This window comes from Topomyia yanbarensis, chromosome 2 (assembly GCF_030247195.1).
Source record: "Topomyia yanbarensis strain Yona2022 chromosome 2, ASM3024719v1, whole genome shotgun sequence".
NCBI classification, from domain to species: Eukaryota; Metazoa; Arthropoda; class Insecta; order Diptera; family Culicidae; genus Topomyia; species Topomyia yanbarensis.
Window position 1 is genome coordinate 363,081,592 of NC_080671.1, and position 26,390 is coordinate 363,107,981.

The 26,390-nt window shown below is 36.8% G+C and overlaps 1 protein-coding gene across 1 annotated transcript in view; it reads left to right on the plus strand.

The window, feature by feature from the left end:
• The window catches only part of LOC131680714 (uncharacterized), a 39,338-nt gene extending 14,168 nt beyond the window's left edge, over positions 1-25,170 (plus strand). Inside the window, exons 3-4 of the mRNA XM_058961422.1 lie at positions 6,770-7,319; positions 25,057-25,170. Of these exons, the coding sequence (XP_058817405.1) occupies positions 6,770-7,319; positions 25,057-25,170 (664 nt within the window). The remainder of the gene's footprint in view (positions 1-6,769; positions 7,320-25,056) is intronic.
• Positions 25,171-26,390: the final 1,220 nt, after the last annotated feature.

Below are 26,390 nucleotides of genomic sequence, written 5' to 3' on the forward strand. Positions count from 1 at the left end.
AAACCTGGTCACAAATGCGAACGCCAGCGATCTCGCTAACATTCAAATACTCCCGTAATTAAGTGAACGTTTGAACCTAAAAATTTACAAACGCGGTCTCAACCATCAACCCACCGCTCACGCAAGCATGAATCGGTCACGTTCGGAAGTCTCTGCCCTTGATCCTAGCAGCTCAAACTCATGCTTTCAGTTGGACTAATAGAAATAAAACCTAGACAAGACATCCACGCACACGTGACAAAAACGTCAACATACAATCGCTCAAGTCCTTCGCCATCATCCACACGCACGATTTCGCAAACAGAACCCCGGTGACTAAGTGAATGGTTTAGCATTTATAAATTCACAAACGCGGTCTCAAAAGTGAACCTCCAAATGTCCATGCTCACGCGATCATGAATCGGTTACGCCCGGAAGTCTCTATCCTCGATTCCAGAAGCATAGGTCCATGCCAATTGAATCAACTAAAAAGAAAGCTTTCATACCCACTGGACAACACGTTCCATGGCTACATGACCGGGAACTCTAGTGATTTGGAAGAACCCACTTTGTTCTAGAATCTGAACCATACACGAAAAATTAAGTTTCACGGTCCGCGCGCGATCATTTTAGAATGCGAAAGGCGTTTAATATAGAATTTATACACGCGAAGTTATATACACGTTAGCATACGCGACATACAAACGAACACGCGATCGAACACGTTAACGTACAAATGCTCGAGTCCTTCGCGATGATACACGCGATCGCGAAGTCCCTACGCCCGCATATACCTGAACCGTACTATATATCACATTCAGATATAGCTAGATAGCTTTAACAAAAAGCCACATTTTTTATATTTACAGTTGGCAATATTGAATATTGCAGCCATTGAAATCAATCGATATTATGTCGAATCTAAGTGCGCGATTCGAGGTTTTAGATATTCGCATTTTTCGCTGCAGGAATAGAACGAAATAGTGAAATAGTGTCTCTTCATGCCCAAATTGTTGGTGAGGTAAATTTTTGTTATATATTCTGACAGAAGTTTTGTGGTTTCTTTCATGGTGAACGGATCTGAGAGGCGAAAATGGCAAACAAGTAAATTATAAGTAATATTAATATTTTCATATTCAACTAATTAATATATCAAAGACAGCACCGGTAGATAAGTGGCAAGTCTAGTGTTTTGATGGTAGAGTCGCCACTCTGGTGTCGGTGATAGGCACTCAGTGCAGAAGGAGACCGAACGAAAAAATTTCAATAATAACAATAATTAGCCTTTTCACCTTTCGAATGTACAAATGTTCAATACCTTCATTGTTACGCAAACAAATAAATATAGCGAAACATTGAAATTACTCAAACCTGTTAATATAAGCAACACAATTCATTTCACTACCACAACTTTTTGGAGTTCATTCATAATCAAATCATTCATAATACAAATGCTTTATCACTTAGACTGAAATATTATACAAAATGTAAATAAAAAAAATAAGTTAATTAAAATCATTTCAATACCAGTCATGTAAAACAGTCGAAACAGGGAACACATCAAATGCAGGCTGCCATGAGGTACAAATCCTCGACTACCTACGGGATACGTTCTATTTGATCCAGTATATTCCGATTCCTGATTCTGACGGCCTCAAATATTTTTGATAAGGCGGAGTGTCGTACAAAAATAACATAATTGGTACTATATTAGACTACGCCTAATCTAGTCGCGAAAGTATTGTGAGACCTCAAAAGGTACAGGAGTCATTTTTTGAATGATTCGATATTCATCCTAAGTTGGGGGCCCCTAAAAGCTCGGGGCCCCTGGCCCTGGCCCAGTGTGCCCATGCGTAAAGACGGTACTGTTGGTGTCTCGCGTCTGTTTTTAGATATTTTTGTGAGTTGATGGGGCTAGAATCAAACAAAATTTGCAAAATCGAACGAAGAGGCGACTGTCTGCCAAGTAAACATCGGCCGTCTAGCGAGGACAACATTTTGCACATGCTCATCTCAAAGAGCGTGATGGCGTGTCGTTTAGTTTGCCTAATCCTATAAAATGTTCTCCTGCCAATACATTTGAGTCGTCGTTATATATATGCTCCACAAAATTTTATTGCCCTCCTTTTTAGTCTTCTAAGTCTAAAGCGGATCTGTCAATTTAAACATGATCAAATATGCTCACAGTATTGGCCAGTAGTCGCGAACATTTGTTTCACTATCCTGTCCTATATATTTTTGGTGAAAAGGCCTTTCAAAAGTGATTATGGAGAATTAACTCTTCAAAAAATAATTGGAGACTTAGGGTCATTAGCAACGTTCTCATTATTTTTATAATTGATGGCATAAAAAATCATCAAATGCTCATGAGGCCCGATCCTGACGTACTAAAGACAAACGGAAAAGCTATTTTTCATCATTTTGCTTCTATTTTCCGAAAAACAATGTGTGGTCTAACCAAATTTGAGTTTTGTGCACTTTTTACTAAGTTATAGTGACTCTGCTTCTCTTACAATCCAAAATTTGTACAAACTAACTCACCGAATTTCTCCGTTTGGAATAAATAAATAAAATAATGCTGAAAAAATTTAAGACAGTTCAGGAGCACTTCAACAGGCATGAATTTGAAATGTTTCTCAAAATCGGCCCATCTTTCAAAAAATCAAAATTTGCCACCAGTAGGGAGCGCTTTAGCAAATTCACTCCGAAGAAAAAAGTGGTCCTAATACCCCAACCTTTAATTTAAAAAGTTAGCCCAATGACTTTTTAATATGATGTTTTGGGACACCCTAATAAATACATGCAATGAGCAGAACACACGTGCGTGACGCGTGTACCACTCCAGAAGATTTTAGGGCAATTTCATTAGCACATTATTGCAAAGTTAAAATTTTAAAATACTAGAAAATTGTTAGAGTTCAAAGTGTACGTAACGCTTCCATTCTGAAAATATCAAACTGACACACAGTAGGGGAGAGTTAGGAAACTTGATCCTTGGGGATATTTGATTCCCTGGCCATATCTCATAATCAATACGAATAAAGTTATCACAATTTAAAAAGAAAATGAAGTATTTGCTCATTTATGATGCTTAAAAAACAAATCTGATGTATTAGATTTGGTTTGGAAAAGTTGTGATATATTTTAGAAAATATGTGTTTAAATCCTTCTCGAAGATCTATTTACAAATTTTTTGAGTGGTTGTATGAGATAGTCGAACTAATTATATGTGAATATTTTCATTTACGATTACTTTCTAAGGGCTTTTGTCTAGAAAAACACGTTTTTTGAATAAAAAATTTCACAAAGCATACAAATAAATTTTAATTTTGTTCACCTTATACAACAGGTATCTTTGATCCCTGTGACAATGGTTATTCTTGATACCTGTCATTAGTTCTCTCAAACACTTTCGAAATGTATAGAAATAGAAAAGAATCATTTTCATAAAGTACCGGGCTCTATTAATTGATCTAAAATGTTTTTTCGTGAACAAATCATGATATAAGTTATTGAAAGTTGGAAACGCCAGTTCAACAGCACTGATTTACCGTAAATACTTGTTTTGACTTTCTACTGTCGTTAAAGTATGTCGTGTATCTAAAAAGGTAGTATCATTAGTTAATTTGTCAGTACAGGTGGTTAACTGAACTTTCGTGTCTATAGGTCATAGTATGGTTTGATTCTTTAGCCCTAGCAGACGGGGGATCAAATTACCACACGTTTTCACAAAAACCTCGTTTTGATATGATTTTCAAAACTGTTCATATTACTGACAGGACATAGTATTCGGATTGACACATTATTCATAGCTCTTACAATTCGAATTGACTACAAGATGGCGAATTTTGCAATTAAAATTTTTATTTCGTTGAAAAGGTATTAGAAAAAAACAAAACTGGGATCAAGCGTACCCACTCTCTCCTATGGTGAAGAAATTAATGAGAATGGTGTGCTCTCCTTTTCTCGTGGGATGGAGCCGGCTATTGAACGATTCCCAATTAATTTCAAGTAAATGTCGCATCTTTGATCTCAAAACAATCAAACCGTGCAATTTTGTGACCTATTTCTCCTTCTAATAGTAAATTTTCTGATTTGTCAAATATGCATACCAATGTTTTAGATATCCCATTGCTACTCACACAATTGAAATGATTTAGTGTCATTATCTGCATGCATGCATGCAAATTACACTTTGTCAAAACCAACATATAACCACTTACAGACTAAGTACACTTCTCAGAACCGTTTCAAATCTGCCTTGTCTCTCGGTAGTACATCTTCAAGTTTTGACTTCCATGAACCACAAGTAAACGACAATCGCTTTTTCACCTGTAGTACTACGTGTCTTGTCATGCTCTAGGAAATAGTAATTTCCACATACAGACAATGACAAACAATGCAGCAGCAGCAGCTAAAGATACGTATCTAACCCAAATGCTTTCCAGCTCGAGTCCATATACATCCGAATGTGCCGCAATCCTCCAGGCCCCTGTGGGCGAATAGATTTGATTCATGGCTCTCCGGGCAGTGGCAAAAAGCAATAGTTTGTCCTTATTAGGAACGGGTCACCGGCTAATGTAATTTATCCTAATGAATTCAACCTGGAGTAAAACAGGTCCCAACCGGCCGGCAAATGTCACCCTAATACAGCCAATCTACAGTCGAGAATCTCGAGCCAAGAAGTCCAATAAATAAAGCAAGTTCCGGTTGAGAAGTGCTTATCACACGACTGCACCCTTGAGCAGAGATTGCACCAGCCAGCGGCTACTGTCATATAGTTCCCACTAACTTCGGTATCATTACTGCGGATGATTGTGCGATGCTACGATGGCGATCTCTGACGATGTTTGGCTGCTGAGAGTGTGACAATCTGTAGACTGCGGCTGAGTAAGATTGCACCACGATAGCAGTTGCTGGTTTCAAACCATAAAATGATGACACTAGATGTGCCTCATGCAACTATTCAAGTGCTAAATCATTTTAATCTGAAGGCATTATGCGAAATCAGCAATAGATTATAACTTGGCTAATTTTTCTCTTCTATAAATTTTTTCTGCTTTCTAAATTATTTAAAACCTGTAAACTGTATGTACCAAAAATTGAAAAACATCTTACCGAAAAAGGTTTATTATACTGGAACGCTTTTTAAGAAAGATTTGAAATGCAATTTAAATTTTATTAATTTACGTATAAGAATAGCTTAAAAGTAAAATGTCGAAATACTGACAATTTCACACCAAATTGGACTATCACAAAGTTTGCACACACTTTTTCAAAGTGTGATAAAGTGCACATTTACGTACAATCATCTGGATGCCTTCAGAGCACTTGTTTGTTAGGTTATAACAAATAAGTGCACCTAACACTTCCAGGTGATTATTTATTTATTTATTTTAAGTCGTCAATCAGATGTAGACTGGTTTGCAATAATTATTAAACTAACTTAACACTAGTTAAAATTTTGATTTACTTTAAACTGCTGCTTAAGTTTTGTTTTCGACATAGTAAAGTCAATGCTTTCGCAATGCTTGTTGTAAATATTCATCATTTAGTTTAAAGGGCCAAACTTGGCATAATTAGTACGATGGCGAATTGTACAAAAGATGCTGCGGTTACGTAGTTGTCGAGAAGGAGCATGAAAATTTAGTTTCGATAATAGTTCGAATGAATTAATACGATGTGATACAATGTCGTTTACAAATGATATCATAGAAAATTCACGACGATCTTTCATAAGATGGTAAATGTAGTCCAGTTCAACATAGTTTACGAAGAGCGAACATCAAAAACTGCTTTTGTACTGATTCTATCCAGTTTGCATGCGTTGCTGAAAAGGCGACAAAACTATACTACAATAGATGGAGATGGCTTTTGGTCACGGTTTTAGCCAATATTATTTTATTTTGTCTATCGCCTACGTTTCGAAGGTCTACGCCTTCATCTTCAGGGCAAAACTACAATTAACAACTTGATGACAATCACAATCACAGATTTACAATCAGTACAGAATTACTTACAACGGTTACAATAATATCATAGTCAAGTGATTTTGAACATTGAATCTCAAAACGCAACACGCTACTCTACACTGTAATATCATTAAGTTTGGTTGAAATTAATTTTAAACGGAAATATTTAATTTATCGGAAAGCTTACATAAAGGAACCCCGCGCACATCACTAGCAGACTGAGCAATGAAATGTTTCAATAGAGCAAAAGTATGTGTAATTATCGTCTTGGTACGGAACAGATGGTAGTAGAAACGAAAATTTGACAGATGGGATGAATCCGCAGAGCGAGAGAAACAATGAGAGAAAGAGCAAGTAATGGTTATGCTTAATGCGAGAGAGAATGCAACACACCAGAGTATGCTGCGTTCAAATTATTTGTGTCGGTCCTGAAATTTATCGTCGAACCGTCACTGAAAATATGGCACATTTCTAGAATTTGAAGGGCCGGCAGTCTATTGTCATGATCAAGAATTTTGGTTCTTGACAAATCAAAACTATGCTCCTTTTCTATCATGTGAACCATTAGCGCCGTCTTTTTGAACTCATCTGCGTTTCCTGTCTCCCGCTCACAGTTTGACGATTTGAAATCGTTGTATCGTTTTATAAGCGAGCGGTGGCCAGCTAGTCGTTGTTTAAGTTACTGAGTTGTTAAGCCAACGTATGAGCTCTCACAATCTGAACAAGGAATGCGATAGATCACATTCCGCTTAGATTGTTCTGATGTTGGATCTTTTAATTTTGTGAATAGAGAAGAAATGGTTCAATCTCTCCTCCAGTTATTTCGCATTCCGCGGAGCATACTATCGGCAAAAATCGGGAACAGCTGTGGGAAACCCATTATCCCCAGCCTTAGCAGATCTAGTAATGGAAACGTTGCTAGATCATGTGTTAGAAACGATCGATATACCCATTCCCTTTTTAAGAAAGTATGTGGATGACCTGGTCACTGCTCTCCCAGCTGACAAAATTCAACACGTGCAAAGCGCCCTGAATGCATACAATCCACACATTCAGTTCACGTGCGAGATTGAGAGCAACAACCGTTTGCCTTATCTGGACATGGTCCTAATAAGAACGAACGAACAAAAAATTCAAACCGACTGGTACAGAAAACCAGTAGCATCGGGGCGAATTTTAAATTACCTCTCTTTCCATCCACTCACACAAAAACTTAACACTGCCATGGGGTTCATTGCGAGAGTATTTCGGCTGTCTACTTGCAAATCTGAAATCGAAAAGAAGCAGACGGTACGAGAATATTTACGCAATAATAATTACCCCAGCGGCCTGATAAACAGATTAATAAACCGAATCATCAACCAGCAAGTGAGTGCTGAGAGTGAGCGCATCCCCGAGAGCGAAAAAATGGAATTTCGATCGCTCCACCATGTAGATGGTCTCACGCCTGCCCTCTCTAAAATCATTCAAAGAAACCACAAAAATGTTTCCTTAAGCTTTCAATGTACAAAAACCATTTCTTCTCTATTCACAAAATTAAAAGATCCAACATCAGAACAATCTAAGCGGAATGTGATCTATCGCATTCCTTGTTCAGATTGTGAGAGCTCATACGTTGGCTTAACAACTCAGCAACTTAAACAACGACTAGCTGGCCACCGCTTGCTTATAAAACGATACAACGATTTCAAATCGTCAAACTGTGAGCGGACGACAGGAAACGCAGATGAGTTAAAAAAGACGGCGCTAATGGTTCACATGATCGAAAAGGAGCATAGTTTTGACTTGTCAAGAACCAAAATTCTTGATCATGACAATAGACTGCCGGCCCTTCAAATTCTAGAAATGTGCCATATTTTCAGTGACGGTTCGACGATAAATTTCAGGACCGACACAAATAATTTGAACGCAGCATACTCTGGTGTGTTGCATTCTCTCTCGCATTAAGCATAACCATTACTTGCTCTTTCTCTCATTGTTTCTCTCGCTCTGCGGATTCATCCCATCTGTCAAATTTTCGTTTCTACTACCATCTGTTCCGTACCAAGACGATAATTACACATACTTTTGCTCTATTGAAACATTTCATTGCTCAGTCTGCTAGTGATGTGCGCGGGGTTCCTTTATGTAAGCTTTCCGATAAATTAAATATTTCCGTTTAAAATTAATTTCAACCAAACTTAATGATATTACAGTGTAGAGTAGCGTGTTGCGTTTTGAGATTCAATGTTCAAAATCACTTGACTATGATATTATTGTAACCGTTGTAAGTAATTCTGTACTGATTGTAAATCTGTGATTGTGATTGTCATCAAGTTGTTAATTGTAGTTTTGCCCTGAAGATGAAGGCGTAGACCTTCGAAACGTAGGCGATAGACAAAATAAAATAATATTGGCTAAAACCGTGACCAAAAGCCATCTCCATCTGTTGAAAACAAAGTGGTCGTTCTTCCAGTTAGCTATACTACAATATTCTAGTGTTGAACGCACATAGGCTACATATAATGTTTTTTTGTTTTTAATGTTTTTTGATTAGAAGTAATCGTGCACTTTTAACATACTTTTAAATAATGTACACACTTCTGCGATAGTCCAACCCAAAAATCCTGCCCTAAAATACCGAACTATAATCACAAACGGCTTTTTCTACATATGCCAAGCAACTTTGCTGAATGTACCAAAGCTGTAGGATGAACTGCAATTATGCAAGATTTGTAATTTATTCGGTATTTCTCTAAAAATGTTCTTAAGCACAGAATATTATGGTCTTATTTTTTCAAAATGATCGGTGGATGCAAATCCCAGCTGAAATAAATTTTCAATATTAAATTCAAAATGGCGGCAAGTTCAACTTTCTTTCTTTCCAACGAAATGGTTATACAAGGTAATTTCCGCATTATTTTTGGAGTTATGAAGGTTTTTGTGAACCATACATTGAGCAAAATCGAGGAGACTGAAAATATGTTTATGCAATTAGAAAACCAGGTGGTCCATTTATTTCCGAGAATACCACTTTCTGAACCCTATAAATGAGGACAAGTTTTTGATCGAGAACCTTCCCTATATTTCGCAAATATTAAAAAATAGGGATTGGTAGAACCACCCAATTTCAGCTTCAGTATGATTCTATGAGGTTACGTCAAAAACAGCTCGAGTACCTGGTTTTTTAATTAATTTACGAGTTTTTCGGCCCACCCTACTTATCATACAATTTGGGGCAGCTCTAAATTGATAGCTTGCCTAATTAGCTAGAATCTGCATATATCAATTCAACCAACATTTGCTCGATTTGGGAGCAAAGACGTGTTAGATTTGACTTTCTGCTCCGACAATATTACGCGTCCGTTGGTTGACTAGCATACGCCTAATAAACTCAACCCATCATTATCTGATCGGAAATAGATCTAAATAGGGACATATTTCACCGAAGAACATTGCAGGGAGTCATTTCTGAATGGGTCGTTACGCTGAATTTCATCTTGACGAATGAATTGTTACGCCGCATAGTGGAGCATTTAGTATACTGCCGTTATAAGCTTAATTGTTCCATGTTCTATGGGATTCCCTATATACATGGGACAAATATACGACAATCCGAACAAATTGTTTCGATTATCGGCACTTTATTTTTTCTCAAGCTACATTACACATTTATATTTTATTATTTGCTACCAACTACAGTTTCTAAAAGAATAAGTATTTTCTAAAAAATAATGAAAACTTCGTAGAAATACAGAAATTTTAATTATTTAACATATAATTTTGAATTCGATGCGATGCGATTTTCGTACACCAATCAATTACAATTGATATTAGCTACAGTTTCTGGAAGACCAGAATTTTATGTTCTCAAAAAATATTCACAAAAATACGTAGAAATACAGAAATATCGCATTTTTCACAAAAAACTTTTTTATCCCAATATATAAATACAAAAATCTATAGAAAAGGATATCAGCTACAATTCCTTGAAGCACAATATTTTAAACTCTCGTAAAAATCACAATAATTAGAGAAAATAAAGAAATTTCTTATAATCAACAAATCTTTCAATTCAGTGCAGTGTCCTATAAAATTTTATGCGCCTAATAGATTGGCTACAAACTATAATTTCCTGTAGATGCCAGCTATAATTACAAGAAGAACAAGGTTTTAAAATCTGTGATTTTTTCTGTCATTTTTAGAATGAATATAATGACCGATTTTGTCAGCCCCATTATGTATTGAAGATTGACAAAATCTGAACATATATGTTTCATATTGATTGGGACTATCAAAAGTGTGATATAAAACCCCACTCAACTCTTCGGAATCAGTCTATTATCGCATCAGTTAAAAAAATCGAAACTTTTAATCACTTTAAGAACATCGACATTTTGAATTCTTAGGACACTTAAGTAAAAGACTTTTTCTTTAATCCCAACATGTAACATAGGAGAAATCGAAACTTTGTCTTAAATGTGGCTGACAAAATCGGGTCAAAAAGGTGATAAATTCGGAGGCGGACAAACACGGGGACCTTCACTGTAGAACAGCGCTAATAATTCGTTACGAAGTAGATGCACTGAACATCCTTTAAGTGACTCGGTTACGTAGAACACCGAACAATGGCCAAATGAAGATTCTGGATGATGGTTCCACCAAGCAAACGAGAGAAAAAAAATTTCTGTGCGACGATGTATAACAAACTGAATCACTCAATGCGTTTGAACATATTTATAGCTAAAAACTGCTGTTGCTGATTGAACAACGCACGATCCTTGATGTCGCGCGTAAAAAAGTTTTTTTACGTGTAACGTGTGCAAAACTCATCCTTTTAGAAATACATGTTTTAAAATCGCCCAATGCTGGTCTTTCGTTGGACCAACGTTAAGCGACGTCCAGCAAACCGTTCAGCGGGCGTCCATTATTGGACCTGTTTTGGACGGGTTTGAAACAAATTTTTATGCTTCTCAGTAGAATTTAGCGTGTTGCTTCTCTTTTGGCCGATTTCTACACCTTCGCTTAACGCTAAAGCCGGGTTTAAACGTACTGGTCAACCTGGTTTAAACTTTAAGCGAGGGTGAAGAAATCAGCCCTTAGAGTTTTACTAGTAGAGTTTTGTTGTTATATACAAACCAGTAGTGCGTAATCATAAATTCAGTTGTTATTTCTGTCTGAATTTACCGAAACCAGCATTAAGATAACTGAAGTTTCACGCAGAGAATTTATACTATGTTGCGTTTCGGCTTCGCCTCATCAGAAACCAACACTAACTTATTGTCGGAATAGATTAGCGCCGGCTTGTTGCAAATCCCTTAAAACTAAAACACACTATGCGTTTCAATCGAACGACTGATCAAACGTGATGTCCCGTTCGAGCAGAAGTTCTGTTTATGCCGATGAGACACAGTGAAGCCGAAACTTGTCTTGGCTTAGCAGGCCTATGCGAAAGCATTATGCTATACTTATTGTTTTTACCAAATTTTCCTCCTTAGGGTGAAATATAGCAGAGAATTTAGTTTTATGCGTCATGATTATTAGACCAAACATAAGTATCCCAATCAATCGAACACAATACTGTAAAATAAAATAGTTTGGCTATATCACTTATTTTTCTTACATGTCTTACTATCACTTTATAGAATATAAAGTAATCGATATCCGTTATTAAAACGGTTTGATCAAAAAAATGTTCATTGAGTCAAACATTGATGCATGTACCTTAGATTGTTTTTCAACATATATAACAAATATATTTCATGAAGAAAAAAAAAATTGTTTTGATTCGATTATCCGGATGATTCGATTATCCGAAGCGAAATTTTTCTGCACCATACGGATAATCGAATCTGGCATGTACATTGAACTTGATAAATTTGAAATTGGAGTTTTGTATTCATAAGATAACCTATATCATGTACCAAAATAGTTCCAAACTATTCAGTTAAATTCAATTGGGTATTTTTCAAAAAACAAAAGAACTGATTCACCACCATGTGCTGTTAGGTCCCATACAAAACTGATTCAGACATAACTTCTTTATAAGTCTAATAACTTCTCTCAAGGAAATTGTCTGTTTTATTTACAGTTCTTTGTATTTAAATTAAAAATTATTTTATAAAATTGAATTGATAGGGCCACCTTAAAATTAACCATATTGCTTCCTATGTTTTGGCTGAGCTAGATCCCATGAAACTAGAACCATTGTTAAGTAAGATACGCATATAGTGCCCAACAAGTACGGGTAAACATTTTCGTCGAAAATCAATTGAAAAACGCTCTTAATGTTTAAGGGTTAGGTATATATTGACGTATTTAGATATAGTTATTTTTCGATTTTTGTAAGTAAAGAAGAATTTGTTCTTTATTTGATGACCCAATTCTCATTCAATCACACGAGAAGTAGCATATCCGAGGTCCAAATTTTCTAGAATAAGACGAGTCGCACAATTCTTCATCTCCACAAATTGCGTGAAAATTATTTTTTCGATTCAATATCGCTGATATTGTCTCTTCTCATCAGAAAAGGTGATAATTTTAACGTAGAACTACGTTTTCGTTGTCGATATGAGAGTTCGCTTTGAAAATTCAACAAAAATTCTCTCATCGGAAGCCGGGGTGGAAACAACAGCAGCAGCAGGCAGGCATGTTTAACCACTACAGAGTATGTATGTATTGGAAACGGCACTCTATGCCGGTCAGCTAGTACAGAAGCATGTATGAGGAGCCGACTATTGTCAAATGTGGAATGCATCTCAGCCGAGTGTTTTCAGCTTCGGGGAACACCTTGAAACTTGCACACTTAAGCCTCCGACTGATTTTTCTCCCGTTTGCTGTGGGGAAAGATTTGTTCTATGTTGTTGTTGATTTGTTTGTTTTGTACGTATTGAAAGTATTGAGCCCTAGTTAGTCGATTTTAATCGTAATCCTACCTATTTGATGCTGTTGCTTAAAACAGTGTGTGCTATTTATGTTCATTACACTCAAACAAATGGTATCGGGTTTCATCGATTACTTCTGTTGGATCTCAAAATAATCGCACAAATACGGATGATACGCGAAACATATACACGATTGTGAACGGTATTACTAATTATTTCTATATGTCTGCCAAAAATACAGCAATTCCTAAATATTGTCAAACGATGAAAAATGAATGAAATATTTTCAAAATATGTTTACTCCATTTCATATAGTTTTATCAATGTTTTAGTTATGTTAGTGCGACGTTTGAGGTTAAATTATATAGTATCTTTCAGGTAATCCAACTTGAAAGTAATCCAATTATCTGTACACATACATTCTCATTCCAGCTAGATGCGTTTCATTAGCGTTAAATAAAACAATCGACTATGATTTTATTTTCGTGTATATAAATAAAAGTGTTAGAATATCCACTCCATTGGGAACCATTCATAAATTATGTAACACTTTTAGGGGGTGGGGAGGGGGAGGGTTGGTGTATGACAAAAGGTGACATATGGGAGAGAAAGCTAGAACTTGACTGACAAAATGACGATTTGAAATCATTCGTTAGGTACTATTTAGGGGAAAGAGGAATAATAATAATTCTGACAATTTTTTAAGTGGGGGAGTCAATTTTGTGCAATTTTTGCATTAAGTAAGTTATGAATTAGCCCTCAGCAGGAAAACGGGAGAGGATAAACTTGTTTAGACATGTTTATGATAAGTGTAAGTATGGCATGGAGCTGTATGAGAGATTAACACTCGGAATACCAAGGGGGTAAAAAAAATGGGAACGCTTACTTTGACCGGTCATATCTCAGCTGTTACATAATCGATTTTAAATCTGTCTTCACCACTATAAAGGTATGTGTATGAACACGTCGAATTAAAAAAATAGAAGAATAGAGTTGTCTACCGTAAGTTACAGTAAAAAGAGTATAACAAAGTCAGTGAGAAAAAAATGGGAACGCTTCTTTGACTTGCCATATCTTAGCTGTTTGCTCACCAATTTTTATTCTTTCTTCACCATTGGATAGGTAAATCTTTTATAAAAACAGTGAACAAAGAATGATGGAAATCAAATTTGTATATCTGAAGTAATTGTAAAAACAGTAATTGAGAGTTAGTACAGACGAAATGACTTTTTCTGTTCAAACAATCGTATCACGACCGTTTGTCAACCAATTTCAATTTTCCTTACACCAATGCAATCCTTAGAGCTTCTAGACTTGTAATATATGCAGTAAATAGTAGATTTTCAAAAATTACTATACTTTTTCGAGTTTTTAGGAGATAGGATTTTTACAATGTACGTAGCATACGGTTGATTGAAATTCTTTGCGACTTGTTAGTTTTACGGTTTGAAAATTACCTGTTTACTCAATAGTTCTACATATTATACATGGATATTATTATATCAAAATGTTTGCACGGACGTGGAGAAACACATTATTGTATGTAAGTTACTAAATAATAGAGTGTGTTAGGACGATTCAGTAAATACGAAGAAGTTCAGAATTTTAAAATATTCGTCATATAACTTTCAATTTGAAGCGATGACCTATACATTTTAATACACCAGTCGATTGTAATTGATGGCGGCTACAATTTCTGAAAAAACACATTTTTATATTTTCTCAAAAAATAGCCAAAAGTACGTAGAAGTACAGAAATTTCATTTAGTTGGCAAAAAATGTTGAATTCAAAGCGATGGCCTATACCTTTTTATATACCAATCGATTATAACTGATTTTGGTTACAATTTCTGGAAGAACAATTTTTATATTTTCTCAAAAAATAGACAAAAGTACGTAGAACTACAGTAATTTCATTTAGTTGACAAATAGCTTCAAGTATTCAAAGCTATCACCTATTCCATTTATACACCAATCGATTGTAATTGATTTTGGCTACAATTTCTTAAAGAACAAATTTTTATATTATCTCAAAAAATAGCCAAAAATACGTGCAAGTACAGAAATTTCATTTAGTGGGCAAATAACGACGAATTCTAAGGGATGATTTATACTTTTTTATACACCAATCGATTGTAATTGATGGCGGCTACAATTTTTGAAAGAACACATTTTTTATATTTTCTCAAAAAATAGACAAAATCCGTAGAAGTACGGAAATTTGATGTAGTTGGCAAATAAGGTCAAATTCAAAGTGATGGCCTACACTTTTATGTATATACCAATCGATTGTAATTGCTTTCGGCTACAATTGTTGCAAGAGAAACTTTTCATATTTTCCCAAAAAAACGACAAAAATACGTAGAAGTACAGAAATTTCGTCTGATTGGCACATAACTACAAATTTCCGTACTTCTACGTATTTTTGGCTATTTTTTGAGAAAATATAAACAATTGTTCTATCAGAAATTGTAGCCGCCATCAATTACAATAGATTGGTGTATAAATAGTGTAGGTCATCTCTTTTAATTTGCAGTTATTTGTCAATCAAACGAAATTTCTGTACTTCTACGTATTTTTGTCGTTTTTTTTAAGAAAATATAAAAAGTTTATCTTGTAACAATTGTAGCCGAAATCAATTACAATCGATTGGTATATATAAAAGTGTAGTCATCACTTTGAATTTGACCTTACTTGCCAACTAAATCAAATTTCCGTGCTTCTACGTATTTTGTCTATTTTTTGAGAAAATATAAAAATGTGTTCTTTCAGAAATTGTAGCCACCATTAATTACAATCGATTGGTGTATAAAACCTGTTTTAATCCACCTAGCGGTGCAATTGTGCCTTTCTCATTTCTCTAAACTATGGCACGGAGGCTTTTTATGTTCAACATAATTGTGGAAATGTCCATTACATTCTTAGTACACTTTGCACTTATACACAATGGCATGCCAGCCACGAACTTGATGAGCTACGTGTCGACGGTGAAACACTTGAAACAAAAAAATATCATACTCCATTAGCCTAATCAGCATTAGATCAATGTTATCTGCTTGCTAACTCATTTTGTTATGCGGGGATGGGTATGTGAGGAGGGCGAAAGTCCCATGAACGAACGACTCCCCAGCTTAAATTGGTATGCTTTGTAATATAGTGGTGGTTTAAAGATGATGGGGATGAAAGGGAGGGGTATGAGGTGGTGGTCTGAGGGGTGATTTAAGGAGATTTTTAAAGGAGGGGAGTGAACAGTAGAGGGGGAGTGTAACCCCTCTCCGTAAACCATCAACTACGCCCCTGTTAAAATCCAGAAACTTTAAGCGAGTCGAAAAAAATATTGGCCAGGATTAGGTTGACGTTTTTCAGAGTGATTGCATAACCTTTCTATATGAGAAAGGCAAAAATGTGCAAAATCCAAAAAAGTGAATCTTCGTCAAATTTTTTTCGTGTTTGCATCAAATCTCGACGTTTTATGCAGCTTGAATACATTTAGCATCAAAAATAAAAATTCTATTTTTAATTTTTCCTATAGTTTTTATGAGAAATTTCTGTGTGGCCGCACTCTGAAACCCGTAATTCCGGAACCAGTATTCCGATCGATCCAAAATTCAATAGCAGCCGATGGGAAGGTTGCACCTTTCATTTGAGACTAAGTTTGGGCAAATCGGTCCAGCCATCTCTGAGAAAAATGAGTGACATTATTTGACACATACGCACATACATACACACACACACATACACACACATACACACACATACATACATACACACACACATACAGACTTTTTCCGATCTCGACGAACTGAGTCGAATGGGATATGACACTCGGCCCTCCGGGCCGAGATTAGGTTGACGTTTTTCAGAGTGATTGCATAACCTTTCTATATGAGAAAGGCAAAAAGTATAAATCATCCCTTAAAATTCGACGTTATTTACCCACTAAATGAAATTTCTGTGCTTATACGTAGTTTTGGCTATTTTTTAGAAAATATAAAAATATGTTCTTTCAGAAATTGTAGCCAAAATCAATTACAATCGATTGGTGTATAAATTGCATAGGTGATAGCTTTGAATACTTGAAGTTATTTGTCAACTAAATGAAATTACTGTAGTTCTACGTACTTTTGTCTATTTTTGAGAAAATATAAAAATCGTTCTTCCAGAAATTGTAACCAAAATCAATTATAATCGATTGGTATATAAAAAGGTATAGGCCATCACTTTGAACTCGACGTTATTTGCCAACTAAATGGAATTTCTGTACTTCTACGTACTTTTGGCTATTTTTTTGAGAAAATATATTTTTTCAGAAATTGTAGCCGCCATCAATTACAATCGACTGGTGTATTAAAATGTATAGGTCATCGCTTCAAATTGAAAGTTATATGACGAATATTTTAAAATTCTGAACTTCTTCGTATTTACTGAATCGTCCTAACACACTCTATTATTTAGTAACTTACATACAATAATGTGTTTCTCCACGTTCGTGCAATCATTTTGATATAATAATATCCATGTATAATATGTAGAACTATTGAGTAAACAGGTAATTTTCAAACCGTAAATCTAACAAGTCGCAAAGAATTTCAATCAACCGTATGCTACGTACATTGTAAAAATCCTATCTCCTAAAAACTCGAAAAAGTATAGTAATTTTTGAAAGTCTACTATTTATTGCATATATTACAAGTCTAGAAGCTCTAAGGATTGCATTGGTGTAAGGAAAATTGAAATTGGTTGACAAACGGTCGTGATACGATTGTTTGAACAGAAAAAGTCATTTCGTCTGTACTAACTCTCAATTACTGTTTTTACAATTACTTCAAATATACAAATTTGATTTCCATCATTCTTTGTTCACTGTTTTTATAAAAGATTTACCTATCCAATGGTGAAGAAAGAATTAAAATTGGTGAGCAAACAGCTAAGATATGGCAAGTCAAAGAAGCGTTCCCATTTTTTTCTCACTGACTTTGTTATACTCTTTTTACTGTAACTTACGGTAGACAACTCTATTCTTCCATTTTTTTAATATGACGTATTCACAAAAGACATATCTTTCTATTGGTGAAGACAGATTTAAAATCGATTATGTAACGGTGGAGATATGATTGGTCAAAGTAAGCGTTCCCATTTTTTTAGACCCCCTTGGTAGTCCGCGTAACTTTTTACCCCCTTGGTATTCCGAGTGTTAATACAATGTTTGCTCATAACACACCCATGTTAATGTCTAAAATGACACCCGTAGTGATTTAAAAGTATTCAAAGTGGAATCAACTCCATTGCCATGGGCCAAGTCGATCCCACACGGGAAAAAATCTGCTCATAAATTCGTGAAAAATAATCAGGCTTACCTTAAATAAACCGCTTACGATAATCGTGACTAATCCCAAAATCATGAATAGTAAACCTCGTATTCATGAAAATATATGTCTTCACAAAATGGTGAACCATTACTAATATATTCGGAATCACAAATCAGTTCATGAGGCATGAATAGATCCATGAAAAATATTCAAAATTTTGTGAAAATATCGAAACTGTTTTAATTTTATGAACTAAACACGAAAATCAGCTCATGATCAAGATGCACTAAATCATGAAACAATTCACGTGGTATAGTCAGACCGTAAACAAAGCGGCTCCGGAGCATAAAGCGGAACGAGAAAAGCATTCGTCGGGTGCGGCCAACCCGGGGAGAAAGGTACATATTCCCAATGAAGGCAGTAACTACCATTTGGTGTATGGCTGCTCTGGTAGGTGGGATGGGGGTGGCCTGGGAGCTGTTACCAATTGAAAGCACACTCAATCAAGTTCATTGTTGATGGAAATCGATGCTGCACGTTGAACGAGTGGAAAGTTGTGTTTTTTTGGATCAGAAATCTTCTATCTCTATTCAGATTTCGACGTGCCAGTTAGTCGAAGAGGTAATATTTTATTCTATTATAGTTCGATGAACATTGGTTTGGTACATTGCCCTGTAGATTCATGTATTTATTTATGTTGTTTAATACATAATTATAACGATGTTTTATAGAGGACTTGTATCTATAGAAAATCACGGCCAGTTTGTGGTCTTTGAGTACAGTAGTTGGTTATGTTAATATTATGTGGAAACGATATTAAATTGAAAGCTTAGGAAAGTAATAAATTGAAAATTTAGGATCGTACTAGTTATGCGCGATATTATATCCCGATCAAAAAAGCATACTATGGATACTATTACGTTATTGGATTATTAAAATGGTACACGAGGATGTCATAGCTAGTGTTATGCATTTTGCTTTAGAAGTTACCACCGCACATCTTGGAATTTCATCTTCTACAATACGGAAATACGCCACAGCGCAGTACACCATCTCGCTCGCATCGACGAATATATTCAGTTCGAGTGATTTGTAACTATGTGGCACGTAATTTGAAAAATAACATATGGAACTACTAACACGTTCTAGGTCTGGCACCATCATTACCCAACGTCGCCAACTGTCAAAACCAGTATCGATCATTGGATCGTTCCATCCGATTCCAGATCTCCACACGTTCTGATTAAGTATCTTTCCATGGAAGGTGTAGTTAGCGATAAAATCGAGAGGGTCAAACATACTCAAAATGACCTGCAAGACCTCTCGTTTTGTCGGGACAACGTTTCCGGTAAGAAGAAGTTCCGTACGAAATTGTGCAGCGAACACGAAGATATCATCATCGAGAATCCACATCATTCCCAGAACACGCTCAGCCATCGTCGTCTTGTCCGCTAAAAAGCTCTTGAACGTTTACCGCCAGCAAAGCATTGGCCGACTCGTGTAAGAACCAGCTCAGAGTTGGACTGCCAATTTCGAATTTCGAAGCCTGCCTTGCTGTGTATCACTCGAATAACGTTAATGATTATTTCGTCGACAGTGTCTCATCCACATACGTGTTTTCAACAATTGCTGCAACCGCTTCAGAGACCAGTTTAGCATAATTCGAAGTCTTTCGCATTTATATTTTTTATGTATTGCGCTGAGCATGGCGAGCATGTCGCTCCAAATGTCGCAACGTCCATGATGTATACTTCTGGGGCAGATGTTGTATTAGTACGCTACAAAGATCGTTGAAACTGGCGATCTGCTTCCCGTATCAGTAGCTGATGAAACATCTCTCGAATGTCGCCAGTTATCGCATACTGACGCGGATTTTGTTGGGCTTCCTTGGGTTGCGTACTACACCGAGCGGTAGATACCACACACGACGAGGATCGCAGTCGCGCAGCTCATTCGCCGACACTTTATATGACCCTGGCGTGGTACTCAGCAATCTGTTCATGTACGGTTTTCTTTTATTCCGGATCTGCTTCAAGTCGACGTTCTAAACAATGTAGCCAACGCTCTGCAATCGTGTAGCTGTTAGGAAACTCGATCTTATCACTTTTCCTAAGTAAACCTGTCTAAAATCTACCAGATTTGGTACGCCTTGTTGTTTCACTAACGATCTTTCGTGTGCGTAAATCTTCCTCCGATTCTGGCGGTGCACATACTTGGATTCCCAAATTTTCGAAAATAAAAAAATCTTTGACCTTTCCACTTTATTCTCGATCTCTGTTACAACTGTGAACTATGACGCGCTCATCGTGTGTTACAGTCTGGTTGGCTTGAGTCCGTCGGAAAACTAACCTGGCAGGCAGCCATTTTGATAGACAGAGCGTAATAGCTGAATAGTTTTAATGAAGTTTCAGGGATCCGCTAACTATACAGTCCCCAATCTCGTCGCTGACTTGGTGGTTGATTGCCTACTAGCTCTCTTAGCAGTATTTGGTACGATAGATGGCCATGGAGATTGGCTGCTTCGATATAAGTTTTGAGCTTTTTGACCCCTTGACCGCTTGTTGAAATTTGGAGGAGGTGCGTTTCGTATCTTTTAAAGCAGGCCATGTATGAGTTGCTCAGGACGACCACGCTCATATCGAAGTGTACTCAGTATTTCCGGAATCGCGGATAGTAGAGTGAGGATGCTATGAACTATTTCTGTGGCGCTCCCTACCAGGCTTTTGCAATCTTGCAAGATTTTCGTCCGGTTGGATTCCACACATCACTGTTGTCGACTCGAATGCATTTATAAACATCGGCCACTCTAACGGGTCCCTAGAGAATTTAGGTAGTTCTTTGCAGACTACGTGACGAGAGGCGAGCTGTTGGGGACTGATAATTCCATCCGTACACCACGGAAATTGCCGCTGGGGAAACAAGATTGCTGGGGCAGTGGGCAGTATGTAGAATAGGGTGGGACAAAAAATAGATTCCAGCTCCGAGCAACTTTTTGGGTACCATTTGGATCCTAGAACATCTGTGCAAATTCTTAGCTTGATCCCTGAAACTATATTTTTGCGCCCACTGTTTAAAGTTTACATGGGATTTTATATGGGAAAATTAACTTTCACAAAATAATTCCTCCAGGGGTCGCCCATTGCTTCCTAAAAATAAACCGTTATATGGCTTTTGTAGGAAATTTAACACAGAAACAAAGTCTCGAAAACTACGAAACGATCTGACGCTTTAGAAAAAAGTTATTAAGCTGAATCCAATTGATGCTCTAACGATTGATAAAATATTCATTTTTTCTAGCACCACTGTTGTTGGTTGTTCAATTATATGCAATTATGTTTTGATCTTCTCTTAATGTGTTTAAATCATTTTTCTATACTGTTTGGCCACTTCGCAAAAGTTTTGAGGGATAAATTGAGTCTTCTTTTGTAAATAATAAGAGAAATTTAAAGATTTTGTATATAATTCGACCGTCAGCAGCAGTGATGCTATGAAAAGTTAAATTATCATTAATCTTCAGGGCATCAATCGGTTTTTGCTTAATAACTTTTTCCACAAGCATCAGATCGTTTCGTGGTCTTCTAGACTTTGTTTCCTTGACAAATTTCCTATAAAAATCAGACATCTATTGTTTTTTAGGCGGTTTTTTAGGGGTGACTCTTGGAAGAATTAATTTGCAAAAGACGTTTTCCCCATACGAAATCCCATGTAAACTGTAAACCGTGGGCGCAAAAATATAGTTTCATCGATCGAACTAAAAATGTGCAGAGTTGTTCTGGGAGCTAAATGGGACCCAAAAAGTTACTCGGAGCGAAATTTTATTTTTTTCATATAACCATGTCCCACTCTAATGTAGAACCATTTGGCATTGGCTGTTGCCTTGCGTAGTGCATACCATCTCTAGAACCTGCTTGCTGTTTTTGACATTAAAAATGTCTTACTCCACTATCTGGGGCTAGGTGTCATTCTAAAATCTAAACTATCTCCCATGTAACGAAACTATGTAAGGTTTGCACGCTTATAACTCCGATATTACTAGATGGATTTTAATCATTCATACACCAACCGATTCAGAAACACCTAACTTAAATATTGGTAATAATTTAATATCTCCCCAATAAAAGTAGACTTTTAAAAATTGGTAAAATTAAAAAGTTCACGAAAAACGGGAAAATTACCATTCGTGAGGCAGATTTCTCAGACACAGCCGTCATTAGGAGGTAGGTTAGTGGCTCAATCACACACGAAAAGTCATAAATAGAAGCAACGCATGTCCGTTTAAATCAGTTGTTGCTCTTATCCCATACGAACAACATCGTTTCCGGGCGATGCAATAAGCGCTATCGATTTTCGGCAACGTTGGCATTTGCACACACTCGCACCTAAGTGACTAAACCATATACGGTTAGTTTATAAATAGAGGTGACGCGTACCCGTTCGAATCAGTTTTTGTTCTTATGTCGAACGGGTAAGATCGTGGCTGCAGCGTCTGGGCACTACAATAAGCGGTAGACGCTATGCCTTTTCGGCAGCGGTGGCCGCGTGCGGATTTTTCGGGTCTACCAGCACGGTGTCACAGATGGGATTTTCGATTGATTGACACCGGTGTAGAGGATTGCACTGGTTTTGCACTTTCTAGCAGAAGTGTCAATGGAACATCCCCAGTTTTCTGCACTTCTGCTAGAAAGTGCAAAAACGGTGCAGTTTCAGTGCACTCCACTACACCGGTGTCAATCAATCGAAAACCCCAAGAATGATTTGCAAAGTGGGTGGGTGGGTGGCGTGGTTTTGATTTAATTCAATACGGTGTGTGCTGCTTAAGAGTGTTGCGTTTGAAAAAAATATATTTATTTTTATGCATGCGTGTGCGTTGTAACTTGTTAATCCATGTGCGCTTTGTAGCTGCGTAGGGTAAAGAGCCTATTGGTTCTCATATATTTCATATTTCGGTTATGTTTTTTTCAGTAAGGCATCTGACAACGTGCTTCTGTAGTTATTGTACTGTTCAGCAGCGTAGTATTTTATATAGGAGAGTACACTCAGGTTTTTTTACCCGGATTACGAAATTTACGCGGTTTTCATTTACGCGGTTTTCATTTGCACGGCCTGTATCCCCTGCGTTAAAAAACCTGAGTGTAATTGCATCGGAAACAATCACATTCCCAGCAGAACTTTTTGTTTTCTAATTTCAAACACTTTTGTTTCGTACTGCACACAACGGAAAATTTTAAAACCGAACTTACCGTCCCAGCAGCAGTTTAAGCGGGTGTTCTTTTTCGATTCAAATTCAAGCGATGTCTTAAGCGTTACTGGTCTTAAAATTGTTTTCCCAGTTTATCCTGTCAGAGTATCTGTCCTACCCTATGTATTTAAAACACAGTTCTAATTGCGTTTTAAAGTATACAACAAATAGAACGGTTGGGTATACTAATTTAAATTTTAAAATAAATCTGCTTTAAATTATGAAACAAACCGCTGTACTGAAAATATAATTATGTCAGTCCTATTACCACATAAAACACCTATATGATAGAAAAAAGGCAGAATTGGTTTAATAATACAATGTTTACACTACAGAGTTATAACACGTTTTAATAATTAGCAACAAGAAAAATATCACCAGATAGCATAAAAACCCGTTTTAACTGGTAGTGCGAACGTTGCATAACAATGTAATTTATCAAATAATTTGATTTTTTCCACCACTAATCGATCAAGAAATACTTAATCTTAAGATTGTTTACTTAAGTTCATTAGTACATTATTGAAAATTTAATTGGAAAATGAAATTTCATATTTCATGGAGAATCTGTATATTGCCGTTGGCGGGCGTGGGCTTCCTCATCACAGTTCGTCGCTGTTGTGCTATCTTATGACAAGCGCCATTTAGCATATTCCGAGAAAAACGATTCTTAAAGTTTGAGATTGAATAGCTTGAAACTTATAAATGGTATAAACAATTCAAAGAATACAATGGATGCTGCTATCTATTCTGTATTAATCTCTCAAATATTACGACGATCGGTTGACTATGTTGCGAGTTTTTACTATAAATGTAAACAAAAGTCGCACTCACACGTGTCATAGGTGTGCATTGATGGCAAAATTTGTATGGCGTGTCATAATCGCGCATGGAAAATTTTTCATAGAAAAAATTCACCAATTATGAACTTTTATTCATATCTTTGGCTTAATTTGGTCTATAAACAATCTGTTAGATGCATCTTGAAGGAAATGAGTTAGGGAATCTAGAAAAGTTAGTTATTTTTGGTTACAGTGTTGCCAAACATGCTATATTTCCAATTTAAAACTTAAACTGCTTTTTTCACACAATGCGTGTATTTTTGTTTTGAAAATTATTATACCATTGTGTATCTCGGATAGTTTTAAACATAAAAACATCTTATACATCAAGATATCTTGAGCCAATACACAGTTAATTGAAGTAAAAAATTGAAAATTTCTCAGCACGTTTCTCGCTATATCTCAGTAAGCAAGTAGAATGTCAAAATTCTGAAAACGCCACTTTGTAGAGATTTTTTAGCCAAGTGATGTGGCATATCTAACTCAGTTTACCCCAAAATGGCGTTTGTCATAAGATAGCACAACAGCGACGAGTTCTCAATATGGAACTTTTCTTTTGAATATATTTTCTGGACAGACCAACCTATTTTTACTAGATGGATCAGCCAAATAATTCCAATCACCTAGTGAGATAGTTGATTGATTAATAGATTACCGTTAAAACCTTCAATAAATTATGTTTTAATGGGGAGGGTATATAGCAAATTGTAACATATGAAAACAGGCGAGTGAGCAAGAACGTGAGTCGATATGTGTGATAAATAAAATTCATTTGCACGCTCTTGAAAAAAGCTACATTTTTAATGTCACCGTGGTCGTGTCCTGTACACAACCCTTTAATTTTTTTTGTAGGCTGTTGTTGCAGTATCGGCTCTGTTTGAGCCTCCAGTACGCGCTGCGTTGCATGCCCGTGGTCCATATCGGGAACAGTTGTTGCAGGAAGATGGCGATCGAAATAAGAATTAGAATTGATCGGCGGTTTCAGTACTTGTCGGACATCGGGTGGGTGCAACATACTAATACTATCAGTCGGTAAGAAAATGGGTCTCTGGATAGTACGACGATGGATTTGGCACCGGTTGTTATGCTGTAGGATGTCCAGAAAAAAAACAGGCTGCAGACTAGTCTTCGTCAGTCGCTCAATGATAAGTCCAGTCATAATCTCACCCATATATGGAACAGGATAGTGCCGAACATCATACGCGACAGGGTTCACTGGAAGCAAGGTTCCCATCGAATCCAAGGGATTCGTTACGGGGAGCATAGGCTTCGGTAAACAATATGGCGTTTTTGGCCGGTTTTTCTGCTATAGCTGATCTTGATCTGGGATGAACGATTGCTGTAATCCACGAACCTGGTGCATGTGAGAGGCTGTACTCAGCTCTTGATGTTGTGCGACGAGCATCATGACTCGACGATGTGCGGGTATATAAGCCAACGTGTAAACAGGCTCGGGCACGACATACATGTTTCCTGGCAAACGTCCAGGTTAGAGATAACTGGTGGTGGAATCGAGGCTGCTATCGCTGCGGAAACATTTATGGGCGTTGACGTGCTCGCTACTGGTTGACTAATTTTCGCTAGAGCTTTATTTTGTTCGTCAACCCAGATACGTACACCCATCTGACTGTGCCGACTGCTTTGATTTGTCGCACTAGTTTCTTCTCTATCGGCCTCTACTTCCAGCTAGTGCTTTTGAGCCAAGTATTCCCGTTCCTTTTGGGCTTGCAGCATCAGAAGCTTATCCTCCAGAGCCATCTTCTCTTCAAGGAGTTTTAAACGAAGTCTAGCGCTCTTGGATGTCCTGCCGGATGCAATGGATCCTCAGAACGTAGAGCACTGGCAGCATCTCCAGGATCGGTTAACGATTGAGCTCTGTAATCCTGCACAGCCGAAGTGTTGCACTTGTCGCAGGCCACCATGTCCTCGACATGATCTGGGCGGTCGCAACCCTTGCAATTAAATCCTACTGAAGGTTGCATCCTGATCTGACTGAAATCCGCAGTATTGTCGGTTCCTAGAGTACTCATCACTCGTAATTTTTGAGAATGTTAGAGTTTTTGTAGTCTGTATTATTGGCGAGACTCAAACTGAAATTTATTGACATAAATTGATCTAATCATACTTACAATTAGTATCTAACTGAGTATATTGACGATCGAGTTCTTTTGCTATGAATTGCCGAC